General features: G+C 41.1%; 3 protein-coding genes across 13 annotated transcripts in view; 1 reads left to right on the top strand and 2 right to left on the bottom strand.

Moving 5' to 3' along the window:
• HNRNPAB (heterogeneous nuclear ribonucleoprotein A/B) overlaps positions 1 to 19,943 on the top strand; it is a 28,233-nt gene extending 8,290 nt beyond the window's left edge. For both annotated transcript variants that reach the window (XM_032124956.1, XM_032124959.1), the window contains one exon: positions 15,919 to 19,943. The gene's annotated coding sequence lies outside the window, so the exon portion shown is untranslated. The remainder of the gene's footprint in view (positions 1 to 15,918) is intronic.
• Positions 411 to 12,077, bottom strand: LOC116451454 (5-phosphohydroxy-L-lysine phospho-lyase-like). Of its 3 annotated transcripts, XM_032124955.1 has the most exons (14): positions 11,991 to 12,077; positions 9,594 to 9,847; positions 7,486 to 7,604; positions 6,571 to 6,730; positions 5,938 to 6,012; positions 5,032 to 5,119; positions 4,826 to 4,942; positions 4,544 to 4,626; positions 4,025 to 4,250; positions 3,596 to 3,750; positions 3,001 to 3,090; positions 2,653 to 2,782; positions 2,182 to 2,238; positions 852 to 1,034 (listed from the first exon to the last, which is right to left on the bottom strand). In XM_032124955.1, the coding sequence occupies exons 2-12, from the start codon at positions 9,635 to 9,637 to the stop codon at positions 2,656 to 2,658; spliced, it is 1,284 nt and encodes a 427-aa protein (XP_031980846.1). In that variant the 5' UTR covers positions 9,638 to 9,847; positions 11,991 to 12,077; the 3' UTR covers positions 852 to 1,034; positions 2,182 to 2,238; positions 2,653 to 2,655. The 3 variants fall into 3 exon arrangements, with proteins under 3 accessions (XP_031980845.1, XP_031980844.1, XP_031980846.1); XM_032124954.1 differs by lacking the exons at positions 9,594 to 9,847; positions 11,991 to 12,077 and adding an exon at positions 9,118 to 9,239 and having other exon boundaries at positions 411 to 1,034; XM_032124953.1 differs by lacking the exons at positions 9,594 to 9,847; positions 11,991 to 12,077 and having other exon boundaries at positions 411 to 1,034; positions 7,486 to 8,974.
• COL23A1 (collagen type XXIII alpha 1 chain) overlaps positions 10,373 to 22,211 on the bottom strand; it is a 188,619-nt gene continuing 176,780 nt past the window's right edge. For 3 of the 8 annotated variants that reach the window (XM_032124947.1, XM_032124950.1, XM_032124949.1), the window contains one exon: positions 10,373 to 22,141. In XM_032124947.1, the coding sequence (XP_031980838.1) occupies positions 21,671 to 22,141 (471 nt within the window). In that variant the 3' untranslated portion in view covers positions 10,373 to 21,670. The remainder of the gene's footprint in view (positions 22,142 to 22,211) is intronic. The other 5 variants (XR_004243198.1, XR_004243199.1, XR_004243200.1 and 2 more) reach the window with 5 other exon arrangements.

Genomic DNA, 22,211 nt, shown 5'->3' with positions numbered 1-22,211 from the left:
AAAAGGATTACTGTCTCAAGATTTAAAATTTAAATACTTTATTACATACTTGCACTGTTTTTTCTGTGAAATAAGGGGTAGCAGAATATTTTTCTAGCAAACACTTGGCCCTCCAGTTGGAAAATTGCATGGTACCAGGACCATTGTGCTGCAGTCCTTCTCGCTAGTAGTGTCCTAGCAAGAGTTTGTCAGCTGGTGTTATTGTGGTGATTTTTGTAAGTAGGTGCTCAGGTAATGCTTCCTTGACAGGTGATGTGGCCTTAGGCAGAAACTGAGGATACTGGTATTTAAATGCAGAGCTGGCTTTTCCCTTTCTTCTTTGCATGAAAAGTTTGTGATACAAAGACCTGCCTGGTGAAAGTAAAGGCTTGTATACAAGGTTGTTGCTTATGGCTGTAGTCTACTCTTAATTTCCTAATCCTACTTGGATATTTTTTGAGGACAGACTGTGTTTGTAAGAAGTGATTTGGGAGCCATAGCCCTCAGCTGTCTGTCCCCTCATGAGTTTTGATGTTAGGAATTTGGAAGTGAAGTTTTTGACTTAACCTGGTGGCTGAGAGTGTTTGTTGAATATAGTGCTACTTAGGGACCTTGTTCTGACACTGGCTGCTGAAACTGGTCAGAAGAGTGTGGGAAGGACTGGGTGTACTGGCACCTGCAATGGTGTTTGCATAGGCAGCTGAAGACTTAAAAAAATCAGAACACCCATTGGCCCATCTTAATTTGAAAAAGTTGTAACCTGAAAGTGCATACATTTAGAAAATGTATTTTGTAGTGGCTACTAGAAAGATCCTCCTTTATAATCAGTTTTAGATATGCTGTTTTAAATAAAAGCCAATTCCACACTGCCAGAGTTGAGACAAGCTCTTGTAAAATTTATTTCTCCTAAAGCTTTTACTAAAAACAAGATAAATGAAAACAAAAAAATCAAATGTGACTTATCTGGTCTAAGACATGCTAGGATGAAGATTAAATGTGCATTATTCTAGTAGAGTTCTGTTTCTTAGTAGTAGATCTTGATCATTGTTTGAAACCTATGGAAAGAAAATAATGTTATGGTTTTTTTGTAAAAGTATCATTAAATCACTGCCTCATTTTCGCTTACATTATATGTAAGTGTCTTACTAGTACTGTACTTAGTAAGAGGCTTTTTGCATTCTTGGTTTCCTGTAGAAAATAAAGGCGTTTTTCTTGCTTAGTTTAGTTTACAGACAAGCACATTAAGTCATTAGGCCTCTAATTTGCACTGGCACTGTTAAGTAATCTTTCTGTTCCTAAGAGTAAGTAGTATAAACAGCTGTATGTCTTTCCATTAACTTGCTAAATAAAATATTAACACCTTTTTCTTGTGGCTGCTATACTAATATTACACTGAACTAAAACACATTTCTCCTTAGCTCAGGGACGTAGCACTGTGAATCTCATGGTGGTTGAGGCCACCAGTGATTACACTGCTCACAATGATCACATTAGGTGCATTCCTGCCCAGCTGTCCAGAGTTCTACTGAACACGTGGTTATCTTTTAGTCAGAGTAGTCTGAAGAAGTATGAAGTGTACCAAAGGGTGTTGTTATCAAGGTGTTAACTGTAAGTGTACACTGTGCTCGTGAGTGTGCAGCAAACTCAGTTGCAGCTATATGTTCTCTTGGCAACCTACTGAGGGACCTCAACAGATGAAGACATAACAAGGCTTTGAAGACTTAACAGGACCAGTCTTACTCTGATACCCACAAACTTTTCAGTCTAGGGATAAACTGATCCTGAAGGATAAGATACCAGTTGTGAACCTGAAATGACACTTATGGGGGAGATGTACTGAGAAGTGGTTGTGCAGCTGGACCAGCTTCTGGCTGGAGCCTTAAGGCACTGAGCAGCAAGCAGAAAAGCTGTGTGTTTGTGTGGATGTGCAGTCATTTGCATGCTCTAGAGGCAGTCATATCTGGGACATGTTAGCCCTCACAAACAAGTGATGCACACAGTGTTGCTGGGAGTGTCAGAATGGCAAAAGGTAGTTGTGAATGCCAGGTGTACACAAGTATGATCTGTGCTTGGAGATTCCCAGAAATTCCTGCAGACTTTGAGTAAAAGCATCTCTGAGGAAGCTTTAGTCTGACAGTGCTTGCGAAGTTATGTTTAGGAATCTTGGCTTTTAAATAGTACTGGGTGACTATAGGTAAATACCTGCTCAGGTAGAACAAACGGATGTTTTCTCTTGGTTCAGACATTCTTTTTCCATATCTGGAAAGAGAATAAGCAACTTAGTAAAGTCATGTTTTTGTGACCGTTTGTACACTTAACTTTCTTAATGCTAAGTGTGTAGAAGTTGTATAACAAGCTAAGTGGTAAAAGCACATAGATTATGGTTTTCAGGAACAGGTGTACAGCTTTTACAAGTTCTGCTTGTTCAGATAAGCTGAACACTCAAACCTCTGCCAGAGCAAAGCTATTTTAAAAGGCACATCATGCATCTGTAGAGGAAGTAGTTTTGTTAGACAACTTCAGCACAGAATAATTTAGAGGCAAAGGTTATGTGCTCAGCATCTACAATCTTGGCTCCATTTTAGCACTTCTGAAAAACAGGCTCAGTAGTGCAGCATTGTCTTTGAGGCAGTTCAAAAACCTCTATTTTTGAGGGTTTTGATCATTTTTTACCTGTTAGTATTTGTCAATTGTCTCCACAACAAATTTTGCATCCTCCATATTGAAGCACATTGGGGGCTTGAATTTCAGCACATTTCTTCCTGGTCCATCTGTACTCAGTAGAATATATTTTTCCTTAAGTCTGGAAAGAGCAATAACAAAGAACTATGTTTACTTCTGCATGTAGTTGAGAAAAACTTCCAAGCACCAGCCTGCAGGCTGTCACACAGTGCCTTTCTACACTGACTGGTTTCTGTCTTGGCCAGTTGGTTGTATTTTAGCAGCTCCTGAGTGGCAAGGGTAGTCTGTAATTGTGTGCTTGCTTCCCTCATTGAGGAACTCCATGATTGTTCCATGTACCTTGTTATTAAATCCTCTGCTTCTGCTGTGGCTGGAGTCCTTTCTGCTTGGTCTTTGATTAAGTCCACTCCAATGAATAAGCCACAACCTCTGTAAAAGAAATAAAAACAGTCAGTCAGTGTCAGAGGAAGGAACTACACATAAACTAAACTGAGGTTTTTTTAAGACAAGACCTTTACTACATGAGAATTACCTGATGTTTTTTTGGCTACTGCTAGAAAAGGTTTGCTGTTCTGAAGAAATGTAAGTAATACAGACTTCTGTCTGCTCACACTAGCAGCACAGGACAGGATCTTAAGCATGTTTCTATCTAGCTCATCACTTCTGTACCTTGTGCACTTGAAATTCAAGTTCAACAGGAAAGTGAATTCCTTTAGCAGCTAATAAATTGACAGAACAGTACTAGCCCAGAGTGGAAAAGTATGTGGGACTTCTGATAAGATCAAGTTTGTTTCACTTCAGTGTACAGGAGGCTGTTTATATTTGCTGAAAATGCAAAATTTAATTTATTTCTCAAAACAAAATCTGTTGGACTGAGTTGTTGGACTGACTGAACCAAACAAAGTAGCTAAAAATGTAAATAAGGCACTGATACCTGACATCACCAATGATGGGATGCTTGATTTGCTGCTCCTTGAGTGTCTTCATCAAGAAGTTGCCTACCTCTGTGGCATGAGCCTGAAGGTGTTCTTTCTCAATCACATCTAACACAGCTAATCCAATGGCACATGAAACAGGGTTTCCACCAAACTGAGCCCAGGATAGGAACACAAAGAGCCATGGAAAGGGAAGAAAGATGGAGTCATGTCACTGAAAGTGTAGCCTCAGTGATACAAGGAGCATATTATCACTTTTATCAGATGGAGTCAATACAGAGAGAGTCACAGCTTAGAAACATAGATAGAAATAGTACAGTAACACAGTTACTTTTTAGGTACTCTGGTAAATATTAATAAAAACACTGCATGATGATCTAATTTTAATCCTTAGACTCTTTTACAGAAGTGGGCAACTGTTTACTTACTGTATTAAAATACTCTACTCCAGTGGCTGAAAATGCTTCTGCAATTTCTTTTGTTGTTGCTACACAAGCAAGCGGGTGCCCATTTCCTATTGGTTTCCCCATAGTGACAATATCAGGTATAAAATCTTCTCCCTGAAGCTGGAATGCCCAGAAGTGCTTGCCAACTCTGCCAAAGCCAACTTGAATTTCATCAGCAATAAATACACCTCCTGCCTTGTGCACATGCCTGTAACATAACAGATTTGATTGTCTCTTAAAAGGAAAGAGAACATAGCATTTACCATTTAAGAACATGCAGAAAGTGTTACTTTGCAAACTCTGAGGAAACAAGTGTGTACAGGCTTATATTCTCTACCATGTGTTTATAGGCAGGTCTTTGCCATACACAAAGTTCACGTTCTAACATGAAGGCTTGGGTAATTTCCTGCCTGTCAAGCTCTATGCTACAGCAGGCAGAGAAATTATCTATTTACTAAATATGTTAAGTTTAAAAAGTTAAGATAATGAATGACCACTTACTCTGCAACCTTCTGAAAATAGCCTGCTGGGGGAATGATTTGACCACCCACACTTGGTAGAGATTCAGCAAAAAATGCAGCAATCTGAAACACAGCATATGATGTTTGAATACAACACAGAAAGTTGTGCAGCAAGCTCTTTGTCCTTAGATGGTTTTTGCATTATTAATGTGATCTTTTCTTTTTGACAAGTCCATACCATGTAGCTTAGTAACTCTGAATTGCACTGACAGGCACATTCATTTCTAAGACAAGACAAACAGTTAAGGAAATAACATTTTACCTTTCTGCCTCTCTTATGTGCATGCTCAATAATATTTTTTACTTCATCAGCATAGGCTGTTACTGAATCTTCATGGTCTTCTCTATAAAGTCCTCTGTATGTGTCTGGAACAGGAGCCTACACAAAGGAACAGTATCCTATATTCAATATATCATAAAAACAATTCAGTTGACAAGTAATTGATAGGTATAGGCTGAAGTACATACCACATGGACCCATTCCTTTTGTCCTTCTAGATTTCTGAATTTATATGGGCTTATGTCAATCAAAGATGTCAGATGTCCATGGTAAGCACTTAAAAAACAATTGGCAGAACTAAATAGTAATTTTCTCAGTATCAAGAGTTCTTCAGTATTAGCATTCCAAATAGTAAAGAGTAGCCAACTGCTATCACTTGGTAGGAAATTCAGTAACTTAAGCTGAGAACAACTCTACAATTTCTTTTCTGTCAATAAGCTTAGTACTATTTGGATTTTTTTGCTGTATCTGAATATAAGGGATGCAGAGGGACAGGACTTGTCACTGGTTTGCCTGCACCAGTGACTGGAATCACAGCAGGGAACACCTGAGCAGTATCACAAGATTGCAGAACAACTGGAAGGGCCTATTTCTGAATATCCTCCAACAGTGGAGTTTCCAGTGACTGTAGGCATCCTATTCTAGTATTTGACCCCCCATCATGGCAAAAGATCTTTTTTTCTATGTCTCATCAAAATTGCTCAGGTTTGAACTTAGATCTGAGGTCTTTTTTCCTGTCACCATGCATCTTCACACCTGGCTCCCATCCTTTTTGCTCCTTCCCATGAGATAGTTGTAGTTGCAGTGAGATCTGCCTGGCTGTCTCTTGCAGCTGAACAAACCTAGTATCTCTCACTGCTGTGGCTCCCTTCCCATTGTGGCAGGCCACTGCTGGCCTCCTTCCAGTGTGTCAACAGCTGTCATGTGCTGGAGAGCCCAACCACAGCTCTCAGGGCTGGGCTGGCAAATACTGAACAGAAGGAAAAATTACTTCCCTCAGCTTCCTGGTTACAGTCTTTCTACTACAGGAGGATTTCAGAAATGCTCTATGGGCCAAAACAGAGCCTTGTACCCCAAATTGCCAATGTACTCACTGGTCTAAAACGATAACATCCTCATGTTTTGTGTACTGCCGTGCCAATCTCAGGGCAAGGTCGTTGGCTTCAGATCTACAATGGAAAAATTCAGTAATTGCTTCATTGTGGATGTCCTCAGTTTTGAAATCTAACCTCCTTTGCACTGTTCTGCAGAGATCAGACAACTCAATGCATGTTATGCACAAATTCCTTAGTAATCAGCACTCACTAGGAAGGACTGTTCACCAGAACAGAATCCATCTTAAAAAGCCAGAGTACAGGAACTACTGCAGAAACAATCTGGCTTTTTTTTCTTCCAGATGAAGCTTGCTTAGGAATATGCCCCGCCCCCAGCAGAAGCAATGCATTGGTACATTTGAGAATAATTCCCAAGTCAGAAGACAAATCAGACAACTAATACAGTAAATATTGACATTACTGTTTAGTAGTCTAAGGTCTTACAAATAGAATAAAACCCTTAAATAAAGCACTCATTTAGTTCCCAGGTAGAGAGCTTGCAGAACCAAACCCATGTTTTTGTCATCATTAGACATCTACACCAGACTGAAACTGGCTGTTGATAAGCAAGTGTGTACTTGTCTGTGTATATCGAGTAAAGCCCCCGTATCAATTCTAATGCACCCAACTTACCCAGAATTCAAAAAATAGAAGGTGCATAATTTCTCAGGTAGTGTTTTTGAAAGTCTTTCTGCATAATCAACCAAGTTGTCATGAAGGTAACGAGAATTTGTATTTAACAATTGATTCTGTTCATGGGCTGCCTTTACTATATCAGGGTGACAGTGCCCAACTGCAAGAGAATGTGGAGAATGGTTTGAGAGTTCTTTATATTACCCATGGTGTTCAGTCACATGCCAGCTTAACACTTTTATTTCTCTAATAGTACAGAGATATTATCAGTAGGGCCTTAATAGTGGTACACCTTGTAAAAACATTTTTTTGCTCCTCACAAACTTTGAAGTTGCCTCCTACTGTATTTAAAGGTTTGTAGTTAGTACTGGAAATTGATATGCTAAAATAAATAGTGTCTGATTTGATGCTTGGATTTAGGCAGTTACATAGTTCAGGAGTTTGGGAAGGTGCATGTAAGCTTTACTATCAAAGAATTACTAGCCCTGGTAAGGGGTTAGGTTAGAGAGATTTCAAATCCTGTAAGAAAGCAGCAATTACTTAATCATACACAATTAAGGCACCACCACTGAGCAGTGGTAACAGTAACTTTTACAAAAACAACAAAATGTCATTTGTTAGTTTTACAGTGAGGTGCTTTACTTGCGTTTCTGTGGAAAAAAATCCGTATGTTTTAGACACATTTCTTGGAAGACAGGACAGGAAGCAAGTCTGGAAAGCACATTCACACACACACACAAATTCAAACAAACTGTAATTCCCCAAACTACAGGCTCAAGAAACTTTCCTTCCACTTTTCCAATTACACACCCCTCCCCCAGCACAGTGCAACTGTAGTAAAAGTACTGATTGTTCTTTGTTCTGCTTAGAAAAACACAGCATCAAATACCATTCAATACCATGACTTCGGCTTACCATGAGCGACATTGTTTATACAGTCAAGGTACTGTCTCCCATTCTCATCATACATATACTGGCCTTTTGCCTTCACGATCTTCAGTGGATCATTAGAAAAAAACAGCTTGCAAGAAGAGCTATGACAAGCATCAGAAAGCAAAATAAATCTTAATGAGTTTAGTTCATTCCGCTGGTAAAAGACATTTCTCCTGTTTGCTGGCACAGTCATCCTGCTTTTGGCCCCTAAATCAAAGGCCTTGTACTCAAATTTTCTTAGATTTACAGGGGAAACAACACACTCCAAACCTAAAAATCCTACTCTAGGATCTAGCCACAGCAGTAGGACTTGCCTCTATAGTTTCATCCCATCTTAACTGCAGTTCCTTACTGTCTGTGCTATCTGCCCTTTTTGTTCTTTGTGTCTCTTACCTTGTGCTGTGTTCTTTTTATTGTTCCTGTTATGTTCTTGCTATTCCTGCCAAGGTCCTGATTTTCCAGATAGTTTGATGCAGGTGATTGTTTACGGCTTCACTAGCTAAAACGCTGAGTGATTTTATAAGGTTGGGTTTACTTAAGTGCATTTGTTTTGTTTCACATTTTAAATGAATTACCAAACAAGTAAAATGGTAACGCACCTGCCTGAGTTGGAGTTGCAGAGATTTGATTCTGAAGGGCAATGCCAAACTTCCATACTTCATTTAGTAAAAGATAGCATATACGTAAATAATTTGACTATAAATACAAAGGCATTGTCAAATGGATGACAAAGGACAATGGTGAAGTGAGAAAGTGCTTCATTATCACTCCCCAACAGGAATCTTGATACTTTCTGTTTGAGCTGGCAAAACAGTTGGGGGTTTTTGTTGGCATCTCCTAACTGTTCAAAAGATGCTAAGAAAGTGCTTGCAGAGGCTGGGTCTTTGTTACCAGTGGCAGGGCAAATCAGTTAGAAAAAGATTTAATACCCAGAGTAGTATTTTTCAGGTGTATTTAACTGGCATAATTCTAGTTTCAGCGTTTAGTTTCAGCTCAACTTTTCTATTTTTAAAACACATAAAAGTAGCCTTGGATTTGAATATATATTATATGAAAATATTCCCACAGTTAAAAAGAGTTGTGCTGCCATTCTTGGTGATGGTCTACAGAATGAAGGCGCTTTTTAGGTTGGTTGAAACATCACCGGTAATGGGAAGTTTGGAACTGAGTCTTGTCCCTCATTCTGTCAGAGAGGGCAGACGTTTGTTGTTAATTCCATCACGGTTTTGGGGTAATTAGTTTTCTGAAAGACGGGCTATAATAGTAGGTGAGCCAGAACCTCGCCTTGCCCAGCACGGCCTCCAGCCCCAGCCGTGCCTCTGCTGGGCTCACAGAAAACGCTTTCTAAGCAGTTTAAACGCTAAACAGGCGCGCTCGGTATCATACGGGTTTTATAGTGCAGTTTCGTAATCCCCCTCCTTAAGAAAGCTAATTGCTGTTAATTACAGCAGTGCACCTGGCTGTGCGGGCGCAGCGCTCCGGCGCTGTCCCGGTTTCAGCCCGGGCGCGATGGCGCTGCCGCCGGGCGGGGGCCGCGGGCTCGGCCCCGCTCCCGGCCACGTCAGGCGGCAGCGCCCGCGCGGCCCCGGCCCCGCGCCCGCCCAGAGCACTCACCCGACGAGCTGCCGCCGCAGGGCCAGGGTCTGCTGCCGGGAGCGCGGCTGTGCCGCCCGCATGGCCGCGGAGCCGCCCGCGAGGCCGGAGCGGGCCGGCGGCGGAGCGAGGGGGAAGGGAGGGAGGGAGGGAGGGAGGAAAGGAGGAAGGGAGGGAGCGGCCGCCTCCCGCGGGGGCCGGGCCGCGAGGGGAGGGGCGGCGGCAAGGCAGGGACGCGGGCACTGCCCGCCCGGAGCGCCGAGCGCAGCCCGGCGGCACCCAGAGCGCGGCTCGGGTCTTGCATGCGCCAGGAGCGGGGCAGGAGCTCACCCAGGGACCCGAGGGAATAGCGCTTCCCTTCCAGGCGGGAGTGGGGACAAACTGGGGAGAGGCTATGGTCCCTGGGGCCCTGCGGGGCTGCTGGCAGCTCACCCTTAAACCAGAGACCACAGGGGTTTTACACCACTCGGGTGCATCTAGCCCCACACCCCACTCACTTCAGAGGGAGGAACAGGCTCTTCAGGATCATTAGTACAGCCATAACATTCTTCTTTTGAAATACACATCGAGGAAGTTTTCTTTACAGTTGAAAATAGTTTGAGCGGGCAGCCTAGATGGTAGAACTGAAATAATTCTTCAACACATTCTTCGTTGTTTGAGCAGAAGTAAACCCAGCCTTTTATATGTTGTACCCCTGTGCTTGGTTGGTGGCAGATAGGTAGATATCTGACCGACTCCTTTAGAGCCAATCCTAAAACAGGTAATAGTTAGGATTAAAAGAGGAAATGCTGTCAATGAGATTAGAATGATCTTTCTTCCATTTCTCTTTGACTGGAATTACCTAAAGAAGAATAGGAAGATAAAGAACTAGAAAGGAAGTTCTGCAGTGGATTGAGTTCTGCTACTGCAGGTGTTGTATGCCATAACCAAGTTCATCAACTTGTCCAACTTGATTCTAGAAAATGCCACATTTTTTTTCCTTCAAAGTACATGTTCACATTCTTTTGGTTTAAACTGACAAACGGCTCTTAAAACTGTAGAACAACAGAACAGATAATTTTAAAACTACACTTGGCAGATTTTGCTGACTAGATATAGCCACCAATAATTATCTCTAGTTGCAATTACTTGATAAACACAGGAGCAGTTTAATTTTTGTGCAATATGGAAAATGCAAAACCAAATTGCTATGTACTTGAAGTTAGGTTGAACTTAGTCTAACTCCAGTGTTTCATAAAGGTCAGGTTTCAAGTAACAAAAGACAGTGGAGAAAAAGTTAATAATGGCTGTTAATCTTTATTTGAACTCTTGTCTGGTTAAGATATTTACTAGCTATTTATAATAACAACCTGAACATTTACAATTTAGAAAGTTTGCTCTTGGTTACAAATGCAGAGTTCATTATACATATTCACACAATTGTATAAGTAATCTGTACAGAGAGACCATTTTTTAAAATCTAGTCTTTGCTTTTATTAAAAAAAGCGAAAGAAAACCATATTTTTTTAGGTCTCAATATTGTCCGTTACAGCTTTAAACTAAAAATACATGATGCAGTACTAATTAATACCATTTTAACATGTTAAAACAATGGATAAGAAATACTGTTATTAATGCCTTCATTTTTAAAGTAATTGTTCCCCAGAGAAGAGTAAATAGAATACTTTTCCTGGCACATACATGATCAAAAATCACAAAAAGTTTGCAAATAGAAATGTGAAGCACATTTTCTGTAATTTCAATATCTATCTTTCTTTTCAAAGGTGATACATTTTACAGCAATTTAGCCGGCTTTGTATAAAATACCATGTAAATACATTCAAAACTCATTTTTGGCAAACTGCAAACACACAAACAGCCCTTTCTCCTTTGAACAGCCTCCCTGGAGTGATGCAACCGCTCACATAAATAAGGGACACTTGCATAACGTGGTAGAGGATTAAGCTCTATCAGTATAATTTCAAAACAAATATGGACAGATAAGGCACATGTTGCATGTATTTTTATAAACTGTATACAAATAAGTAAGATTGTCAGATTTGAAATACCAGCAGGTACAGTTTTCTCAAATGCTAATATATGCACCAGTTTTGTAACATTTCTATGTCCAAAGTCATGTAATGCAACAAAGCAGGGGGGCTTTCAGTTTTGACTGTGATATTTGTGCTGAACATTCTTCATATTCCGTATTTTTGATTATTTTTTGAGAAACCCAAATTGAAACACAAAAAGCTGTTACGAAATTGTTTCTTAAACTGCATTCTATGAAACAAACCAGCAAACACAACAGGCTCCAGCTCTCATTTGCACTGATGGCAACTTAATGACCTTTCCTGCTAAATTCACAAATTCAGTGGATATCATGGGTGCTTTTGCTTTGCAAAACCAGATCCTAATTTTTTTATGTAATTGCAGAAATGCAAGTCTGATAAGCACTCACCTACACTTAATAAATTCATGTAAAATGAACTTTTCAATTCAGTGTTTAACAGTATAATAAAAAGCAGCAGATGGTATCGGTGTCATTTACAGATACTTGGGATCACGTCCATTTTAAGTTTCTGTTCATTAATACCTATGGTATTAATAGGGACCACACAAGTGAGCTGACACAGAAGTGAGCTGACTGTTCCATGAAACCACACTTAAGGCAACTTCTACCAGAACTTAACAAAACAAGAATTGTTTGTTCTAAGACATAGGAAAACCACAAATGTTATTAATGTATTTCTTACTCCACTCTCTTGTCAATAATTCAACTTCTTATGCATGGAAAACTTGCGTTTCCCAGCCTTCCTGTGGTTTCCCCCAGGCTCTCTACAATAGTATACAATAATAACATCTATTAAGTCCTTCCTCCATTCATTTCTAAGTGACAGATTTTCAGCACTTACTTTAGCTGCAGGTTACACAACAGTCACACATCCCTTGTATTGTGCCATCTAATGGGACACAAGCACAGGGCAAAGTTGCAGTAATTCACCTGGGGGTGTGAAAATACTAAAAGTAATTTTTAGCTTACAAATATAAATGATCACCAGGGAAAATAAAGTTTAGGAAATGGATTTTTTACTCACTGGTTTGCTTCAGTCTGCAATAGATTCTCCCAAGTGGAGCTGTGGAGTACTTCGAGCTGAACTAATTATGGCCAGGTCCAGTGCAGTGCCAGGGACACAGTTAAAAGGCAGGTGATTCCAGTAAATGACACTGAGACTGGACTCACTAGAGTGACCAGACGTTTCTCTCTGCCCCCTCCTTTTTGTTAAAAAAAAATTAAAACACTATTGCAAAAGAGTCAAGAAATACGCTTACATAATATACGCTGTCCTGTGAAGTTGCCAGGTTCAGTGTGTGCCACAGTGATTGTCTTGGCAAGCTAGTGTCACAGGCCTCTTGAAATTATCCATATATTTCATTTCTCATTTGAAAGTCTTCTGGTTAAACCCCCTGCAAGGCTAGCTGCGCTGCACAGCATGTCAGCCTGTCCTGAACAGGTAAAAACCAGGAAGTTTGAACTAAACAAAGCAATACTGAGGTTCTTTCTACCCCTGGACATTGCTGAGGACACTCCTTCCTATGTTACAGCACATTGGATCCAAACTCACTGATCTGAATTCAGCCACATACCTGCAACTATTTGTCCAGGATGAGTGGTTTGGGGACATTTAAGTTTTTATAGTTTTATCATTTGTTATTATTAATATTTTGCATATCTTAAGGATAAATCTGTTGCATACAAAGAAAATAATTCAGAGCTTCCATGCTTAAAATTTAAAAAATAGAAATGTGTCAGGAAGCCTACTATAGGTAGATTTTAGTTGTGTAGCAGTGTAAATTATCTGGGCAACAGTGGGACCGAAAAAAACTTGAGAATACAATGGTGTTTCCCAAGAAAGAAATACCAGAGTTGGAAAAAAAAAAAAAAGAGAAGTTTCTATCCATGCACTCCTGGTTTTACAAATATCTGTTCAAATCATAGAGTTACACAAAAGTCATGTGCTGTAAATTAGGGATACTGTCACAGCATAAAATTTGCATAAAAATTGCTTCTATTTAAAAAAAAGTCTCCTCTAGAGGGCAGCATTGAACCAGCATTCACTGACCAGGGAACACCTTTGTAGTGCACATATTACATTGACAGGCCAGAGGAGTTATTTACCATTATGATAAAGCTGGAAACTTTTTGCCATCTTGTTTAACTAATTTTTTTAACTTATTTTAATCAATTGTGCATTACAACGTGTGAGTTCTTGCATTCTTGCCCAAGAGCCTGCTATATTTGGCTGAGTGCAAAACCCTATGTATAAAACTTTACCCTGGGTAGTGGATACTATAACAATCTTAAAACCACAGGTGTCATTTTCCATGGATTACTTTGCATCATTGCATTGGATGTCTTAAACTGCTGAAACCTCCCATATGTTCTGCTGGTTTGCTTGAGGATTTCAAATGCTGAATCTATGAAATTACAGAAGACAAAAGCTCATCTAAATATTTTATCTATTAGTTTCCTAAAAAGAAAACACATCAGGAAGTTGCTTATCATTAAAAGAAACATTCTTATTTTTAAATACACAGGAGAGAAATCCATACAGAAATAAATTCATCACCATTATATATACAGGAGTTGTCAGAAGCAGTGCATACAGGAGAGATGACTCCCCGTGGGAATAAAACAAAGCATGTGGCAATATCCTAATAATGATTTTTTTAAACTAAAATATTGATGAGCTGACACTTGGAAACTGTTTCAGTTTTGGGTCAGATCAGGATTTCTCTGCACCTGTTTCATAATCCACAGAAATATTCCTGAGCTCACTGGCCAAGGCATGATGGAGCTGCAAAACTCTTAATTAATCTCATTTGTCCCCATCAGAACAGGCCAAATCATCGGGTTCATGCTCTGGCAAGGTTCCTCTTAAGCTGCCAGCACTGTGGAGTTACACACATGGGGTCTTTTTACCTTCTTCCCTAAATCCATCCTCCCCAGGAGCTTTAGGGAGTGCTGTCCATACTCATAGTTGGGTGCAGCATCACCACTCCTGGAGCACCAGCACTGACACAACCACAGCCAGTAGCAGCTCCAGCCTCAGTCACAGAATGCACTTGCTTTGTCTCATGGCACGGCAGCCCTGCCTGCAGAGCTTTGTGGCTGAAAAACCTTTTAGGGGTCTCAAGTGAGTTCTTGTGCCCTTACGATTCAGTTTGGGAGCTTTGCTTCCAAAACTGATTGGGCTACAGTGTGTTAGAGAGAGAATGATGGTAGTGATTGGAAAGATGGTCATTAGCTACAGTTTTAAATGGAACAAGCCTTAAAGAAAGCTGTGTGTCCTCTGCTCCTGGGCAGCAGCAGACATGGTTAGCTTAACCTCATGGAAACCACCAGGCTTTCACAGGCAGTTAAATTAGAGGCAGGAATTTTGTTTTGTCAACTAAAAAACAAAAATACATTTGTCTGAGTTTCAGGTTCCCCCAGTATCACTAACTTCAATGTGTTACCCAGAATGTCTATTGATGAATCCATTAAGATACACCAAATATTCTAGTGATCAAGAAAAAACAGTGCCTCAGTCCCAGACTGACCCACATTTCATAAGTATTAGCAGTGTCCCTGTCAATCATCTTCATTGCTGCTGACATATAGTGGTAACATACAGCTGCATTTTGGAATTGCTGTAAAGCAGTCTCAGATTCTTTCAAACCAGAGGGGAAAACAAAAGAGAAGTTTCCTGGGTGAAAAAACCCTAAGCTTTGTGAAAGCCTGAGATCGTGACTGAGTTTTGAGCAGGACTGCCAGTACTACCTAAAAGTAAAATTTGTCTTTGTGAGCTATTCGCAAAGTCAAAGTATTCAGAAAGACCCAGATGAACATTTTCATATGGAAGGAGAAAATAATCAACTGATCTGGCATGAATTTGCAGAGCAAAGCACATCTTTTTAACTCATTGCAGTAAGATCATAACTGCTCTGTATTTAACAACTACTCTTCTAAATATGTTTGCATGTAAGGCACATGGAAGTCTAAACAGATTTCCTCTTAGACTCTGTGTAATCAGTACAAAACCCAACAGTTTCTCTGATAAAGTCAATCATGAATAATACGATTGATAATCGCAGAATGGCTGGGCTTGGAATGGTCTTTAAAGATTGTCTAGGTCCAACTCTGTGCCATGGGCAGGGAACCAGGTACACTGTTCAGAATATAAAGGCCAAATGCACCAATCTCAGCTGAGGACCAGGAAGAACTTCAGGTGCCAGTGACAGCCCTGCTGGGGGATCCATTCCCTGCTCTGCTCCCGGGAGCTCTGCTCTCCATAGGTCTCTGCTCCTTTGATGATGAGAGGTTGCTAGAGTAGAGGTACCACCCACAAGCCTTGGAGACCTACTGGTTAGTTCCTCATAGCCAAAGTGGCAACAGTATGCAGCAGGATCCCTACCTGCCAGCATTCCTGATGGGAGTGGCAGCAGCAGGAGTTCAGAGAAGCCACTGCACATGAGCAGTGAGTCCAATGTCCTGAATATTCCTGACTGGCTGCAGGTGCATAGGTGATCTTTGTACATGCAGAACCAGCCAAGGACCTTTGCCTAGGAATTTCCAAAGAGGATCACAAACAGGTTTGGTAGCTGAGCTGTTGTAGCACTGATGGGGGTGGATACAGCTGCACTCCTGTGCTAGGGTGGTAATTCCAGCCTTCCTCCATTACTAACAAATGTCTTGGGTGCTGTGGCAGCAGAGCCTCTGTGCTGGGAGGGGGACGGCGGCCTTGCAGAGGGGTGAAAGGGTAAAGCACTATTCTGGTATTCTGTATCAATGTTTTGCAGGCCTGGCAGTGGTCACAGTTGATGCCTACAAGCACTGGATATTCCACAAGTTGAAGACGGAATACTGACTTGTTTACCTGAAGATAATAGGACTTCGGGGTATTTCCTCAGAGAAAATATAAATTTTAATATAATTTCATAAGCTTTGGAGGTTAGCTTGTCTTGTAGCTTCAGTGATACCAAACTTCTTCAAGTAGGAGCTAGATAGAAAGCTGTTTAGTTTTTGCCAGCGTATGTAAAACAAGACTTTTCTATCTGCATTGTAGATTGTTTGTGGACACTTCCAGATTCTTGTGCTTTCTGCAGTCATTCTGGGGACTGAACTCTCATTGATACTGAAAGAAGTTCCATGAACACGACATGTGCAGGAATTTGAGTGTAGAAGCCCACAGCGTGGTTTGGAATAGTGAACTGCTTTTAGTTTGGAGATGACTGGGGGAGATGGGAAGAACAACTGTACATTAAGGGAACAATTACAGATCTTCCTGGTGACATCAATGAGAGATTTGCCTTCAAACTTTCACAGAAAATTTTTTAGCTTTAATTTGGGATATTAAAGGGGTTTTTCAAAAGCACTAAAGGCCAGTGGAAGCTTGTTAGCTGCTCCTTATGCCTTTAAAAACCCCTACACCAAAACTGATAGCTGAGAACATGAAATGGAAGTAAATAAAATGCATTTTCATTGCTGTTTTGAGTTACATAATTGTTGTTTCTTGATTTGTTAGTTGATCTGAATTTACATGGATTTAATCTATATGGTGACCAAGGAAACAGTGAGTAACTGGTAGAGATGCCAAGTACAGCCACAAAGCCAGTGATGTGTAGGTGTAGCCCCTAAGCAGCCAACAGGTAAAAAATTCACTGCCTACAGCCATAAGCTGTGTCACCTCTCCCGAGCTTGGTGGTTATTTCAGCATTGACCAGTGCAGAGCACAGGCTCCCCTGACTCTGGGGATAAGCTCAAGGACACCCAGAGCCTGGTCAGAGATGAGAACTCAAGACACCAGACATCACCCTACCTGTGTGGAGCACAAAGCGCATTCCAACTGTTCTTCAGAATATCTGAGCAAGACTTTCAGCACTAGGTCATCTTGTACAGGGCAGGTTGCACCTGGATGGTCACGTCCCTCTCTCAAGCCCTCTCTGGCAGTAGCTGCAGTAAGAGTGGCAATGAAACAAGAATCTTAACAGAGGTTTTGGATCTACTCAGTGCACCAAAAATGCCTCCCTTCTGTATTTTCTAAGATCAAGGCCAGAAAGAGCCATAATACCATGTTTGATATTATGGTCGGGCTCTTAATTTCACCTAAGACTCCTACACAGAACCCAGGAAATTGTATTGAGCTAAGTATTTCCTCCAGACATGATCTGTTAAATCAAAAAGGCATTAAGGTGATGGCAATTATATCACTGGTCTGCTTAGGACTAACCAGTTTTACCAATAAAAATCCACAGCTTACTTTTTTGAGTTTGTGTGGCTTCAGCTTCTACCCATGGGGTGAATGTTTGCATATCTTTCTCTGTTCAGTTTAAAAACTTGTTAATACAAAGTACCTCCTCCCTGTAAAGGAATCTGGTTGCCTCTTGATCTTCATTGTAAGCTGAACAGACTCAGCTGTAAGCCATCTTCTTCCTCTGAAATATCTTTTATGGCTCTCTGCTGCACAATTGCTATTTTTTCAACATCTTAAAAAATGTGAACTGTGGAATAGTTTGCAATTTTTAGTTGATGCCACAGTGGCATATGCAGATATCAAAATAATACTGATTTTATTCATTACCCTGCTCTGCATGGGATATGTCTGAGATAATTTAACAAAAGAGACTGAAAAGGTGAAGAGAAATAAGACAACAAGAGGAGAGTGCAGAGTTAGTTTACAGTTAAAACTATATAAACCAAGAAGAAATAAAAAGCAAATGAACCCCATAAACCAAGACAATTAAATACTCCAAACTCCCAATTTCTGGGAACTCCAAGAGCAACATTGTGTGCTGTGTTGTTTAAGAAGGGACTTAAGCAGAGCCTTCCCTGTCCTGCAACTCCCTGCACTGAAAGTATTGCCTGGTTTTTTCTGTTTTGAAATTCTGTAGCAGAGGCTTCCTGGGGAATTTATGTCCCACAGTAACAAAGTGATTGCACGTCTTCAGGCACAGACCCCAGAACAGGACCCAGAGGTGCTTCCTCTTGAGGATAAAAGTTTCTGTTGATTGTAGAAGAAATAACCACAGGCAGTCAAGGTTGTTCTGTCTAGCCCCAGAGTTGCTGTTTCCATCACGCCCACAGCAGATAGCAATGGATGGAGCTTGGCTTTGTTTCCTCTGCAGGTTGCAAATCCTTCTCCTGTTTGACCAGACAGTAGACAGCAGCTTCTTTCATTTTTTAGGGCTGCATCCTTCTTTTCTTTGTTTTCAGCCAGGTTTTTTCACCCTTTTAATGTGCATGTGCAATGCAAATATGGAGTTGAGAGCCAAATTAGGACAGGGATTTTGCCCTCCTTCATGCAATAAGGCACACGAGGCTGGCTCAGTACTGTTAGTTCACACTGCAGCATGAGCAGTGAACACTGTTCATCCCCAGCTACTGTCATTGGCACCTTTATCAAATCCTGTTGTGTTACCATGCACATTTTATGGGTTTGGGAACCTTACATTATTTTCCAAGTCCGTAAATGTCAGAATCCAGTATAAAAAAAGGTCAATATATTACTGTCGAAAGTTTTTTTTTTTCTTTTTTTATACAAAAATCAAAAAGATCAAAATATATCACATTATTTACATATTGTGCTTCATGCTTAGAGATCACTGAAAAAGAACACACAAACATTTTAATCAGAAAAATGCTCCATTCATTACACGTACTAACCTTATTGTTAATACTAGAAGGATTTGCACTCAGGTTTCTTTTAATATTAATGGTACATCCTAACAAATTACTCAGAATTAAAACCTTTGATATACTAAGGGTGTGCTCACATTCTAACTGAGGGTTTGTAACCAGTTAGTGACATGCTGTTAACTCCAACTGTATCCACATACCACATGTTTACAGCTGGGTTAGTAATTCCACTCAGCTTCAGTGTCATACTCTTGTTGGAGAATGAGCATTGTCCTACAAACCTGGATCAAATCCTCATCTTACTACAGGAGGGCACATCTCCTCATTCTCCCAGGCTGCCAGTAGCTCTTCCAACCCCTGGCTGCTCTGGGTGCATGAGATGCTACAAATTACCTGACCACCTGCACCCAGGGTGCTGATTCGAGCACTGAAGCAGTGGAGTGGCTGTGAGTTATGATTACAATGGCAGAAGAGTCTTTGCTAGAAAAGAAATGTTTGGAACTCTGCAACAATGAGACAGCCCACTGCTACCTTCTCAGCTGGAGGGTATGGGTTGAGTAAGTCACATGAGCATGTGGCGCAGCCTTTCCTTGGGTGGTTCCTAAGCTTCCTTGGCCATAATAAAAGCCCAAGCAAGCCTATGAAAAGGCATTCTACTGACAGTGTTAACAATGACTTTTCATGCTTAGCAAGTTTTTGGTGTTCCCAGCAGCAGTCTAGAGTTGGGGGGAACAAGACCTGAAGCTGCTGGAATCCTGCTCTCCAAAGGCATAATGTCCTGTCTGCCAGGCCTGTGACCTGGTGCTTCAAGCAGGTGCAGCAGTGCAAACAATCACCATGCAGGCAGCAAAATTACTCAGGACCTGTTCAAGGATATACATTTATTAACATTACAGTACCTTATGCCAACATCCTGCTACTGGCAGTCCGTCTGGTCCCTGCAAAATTGAATTTACAGATTCAGTTTTCCTGACAGGGACTTAAATGTCAGACCCAAAAACCTGAAGCTCGCTCGTCACAACAATGAAAGGTTTAGCAGCATTGTTAATTACCATGCAAAACCCATTTACTGTATATGCACAAAAATGAATATGCAGGCAACATAATCCATGTGTAACACACAACACAAAATTGAATGCACCTCAGGGTTAAAAAAAAAAATCAGAAATCTCCACTTTTTTCCTTTAAACAAAGAAAACATATATACATACAAAGATTTGAAATCACAGTTCGTTAACTTCATAATCTGCTTTATAAGGTAGTGGTTTTTGCCATCAGACATATATATGGAAAGCATGATGTGGGAATGTATTTTTTGTTAAAATGTGCTTTTCTGTTCAGGGGAGGTGATGTAGGTGTTTTTTTCCTAGATGGTATCCTAATTGTGTTAAATTTGATCCTGCAGTACTTAGTTTCTTTAAGAAATCTCGAGTTGCTGAACTGAGAATAGGATGAGTTGTGGACTATGCAAAGGGAGTGAAAATATTTGTCTTGTTCCACTGGAGATATAAGAAACATACAAAAATCAGAAAGCCAGAAGAGCTCTCACTGACCAGGAGAACACTGGAAAGGAAGGATCCCATTAGAAGAGGAACGAGCTATGTATGACCAGCTCTCTCAAGACACTTTAGAAGAAATAGCTGACTTCAGCTGCCTTTCCTGACGCTGGATTTTTTAAAGCTCTTGGATCTCCGATTACATGAATTTCTGCATGTAGAGCCACAGAGAGCACACGAGCACTGACCCTTCCCTCAGAGCCACCTCCAGACTCGCTAGGGGTGGGAAGATGTGTATGCAGCAGAGAGAACTGCTAGTGCAAATACAGGTCAAAACGCAATTTTACATTTTTTACTGTAAATGTTAGTCATCACATTTTTTGTATTCTGTATTGATTTTATATGTAAAATAGCCCATGCCCAATAAAACAGATGCAGTGAAGTAAGGTAACCCTCTCCAGCTACTCACAGTGTAACAAGTCATGCTTTCCTGTAACCTTAGTTAGAAAACACACATTTTTTTTTTCTGCAGACACAGTCAATATTTTGGTCTGTAACTATTAAAAAAAAAAAAGGTAAAACCTGTACATTTGCCAGAGTTTTCTGGGGGTGATGGGTACAGGGTACAAGGTGCAGAGTGGTTGGTTGACCGAAAACATCCTGACCTGCTGTTAAAGTGCACCCTAACACTGATGGTCAGGGGGTTGATTTCTGCCCTGGGCTTTTTCTCCTTGTGCACTCAGAATACTTATTTTGGCCATCGTAAAACTGCCACACCTTTCTACCATGTTTCACTTGAGTGACTCCAAAATGACTCTTCATGGCTGTGTGTGAGGCTCGTGCTGATGCTCCTGGATTGAAAGCCCAGCAAGCCTCCACTGCACCCTGGACTGCAGAACAAAGTCAACACTCCAGCCAACCTGCAACTAACCAGGAAAATCCACCAGTGCTTTACTAACTGGTCATGTTGTAGTTAATTGGAAAAATCCCCTACTGCAGTTTCCAATGCCTTCAACAGAGATGGGTCCTGTGTTTTCTGTATAGTTAAGATGGGAGATGCTTGGGAAATAGAACAAATCTGGGGAGTAAATATGAAGAGCTAGAGCAGGCCTGCTGTTAGGAATTGGTTCCTTGGACACATCTGAAAGTAATTTAACTTTTTGAAAGAGAAGCAGCTTACTGCCCTTTTGTTTCTCTGAGGACAACTGCAAATCATCTAATACGCAGCATTTTCTATGGTTAGAAAAATGAAAATAAAACAATGACCTCTCTTAGCTAGCCATGCAGAGCCCTTTTGGGGAGCAGAGCACAAACCTTCCTGCATAACCACTGGACCCAACCTGAGCTCTGGGCAGAGCTCTGTGCTGACACAGCAAAACCCTTCTGATGCCCAGAGTGCCAGTGGCCCTGCTCTGCAGGACTAGCCTAGCTGTTCATTAGAGGAAAGCTTTTCAAATCCCAGCTGGGAATGGGACTCAAAGGGCTGCAGCAGCACAGGCACAAGGGGAACCAAATTGGGCTGTAGGTACTGAGAGAATCCATAATTGATTTTGAGCATCTGTTCCCATAAAGGGACTGGCATCCCCTGCATGTTCTCCCATGATTTACATTCCTTATCTAAAGTCATTTTAACTGGGAAGAAGGCGGCACAACACATTGGCAACCTTCCCCAAATGCCAGAGTGAAACATCTCATTCCAGCTCTGCTGCCTTGTGTCCTTCCTCTCCCTGGGGGGCTTTGCTCCTTGGGACAGAGCTTGGCCACAGCAGGAACACACACAAGCCATGCAAGAAAGACAGAGCAGATACTGTACCAAAGGGCAGGGCAGGCTCACCCCATCCAGGCCTGGCAAACCTGGATCCCTTTTGCTGCCTGCAATGCTATGATCTCCCTGTTGGGAAAAATGACTGCTTGTTGAGAATGATAAAGGACACAGGAGTTATACAGACAGACACCCATGT

The sequence above is a fragment of the Corvus moneduloides genome, chromosome 15 (genome assembly GCF_009650955.1).
Source record: "Corvus moneduloides isolate bCorMon1 chromosome 15, bCorMon1.pri, whole genome shotgun sequence".
Taxonomy (NCBI): Eukaryota; Metazoa; Chordata; class Aves; order Passeriformes; family Corvidae; genus Corvus; species Corvus moneduloides.
The sequence above is the reverse complement of the archived record's forward strand: the minus strand, read 5'-3'. Positions and strand labels throughout refer to the sequence as shown.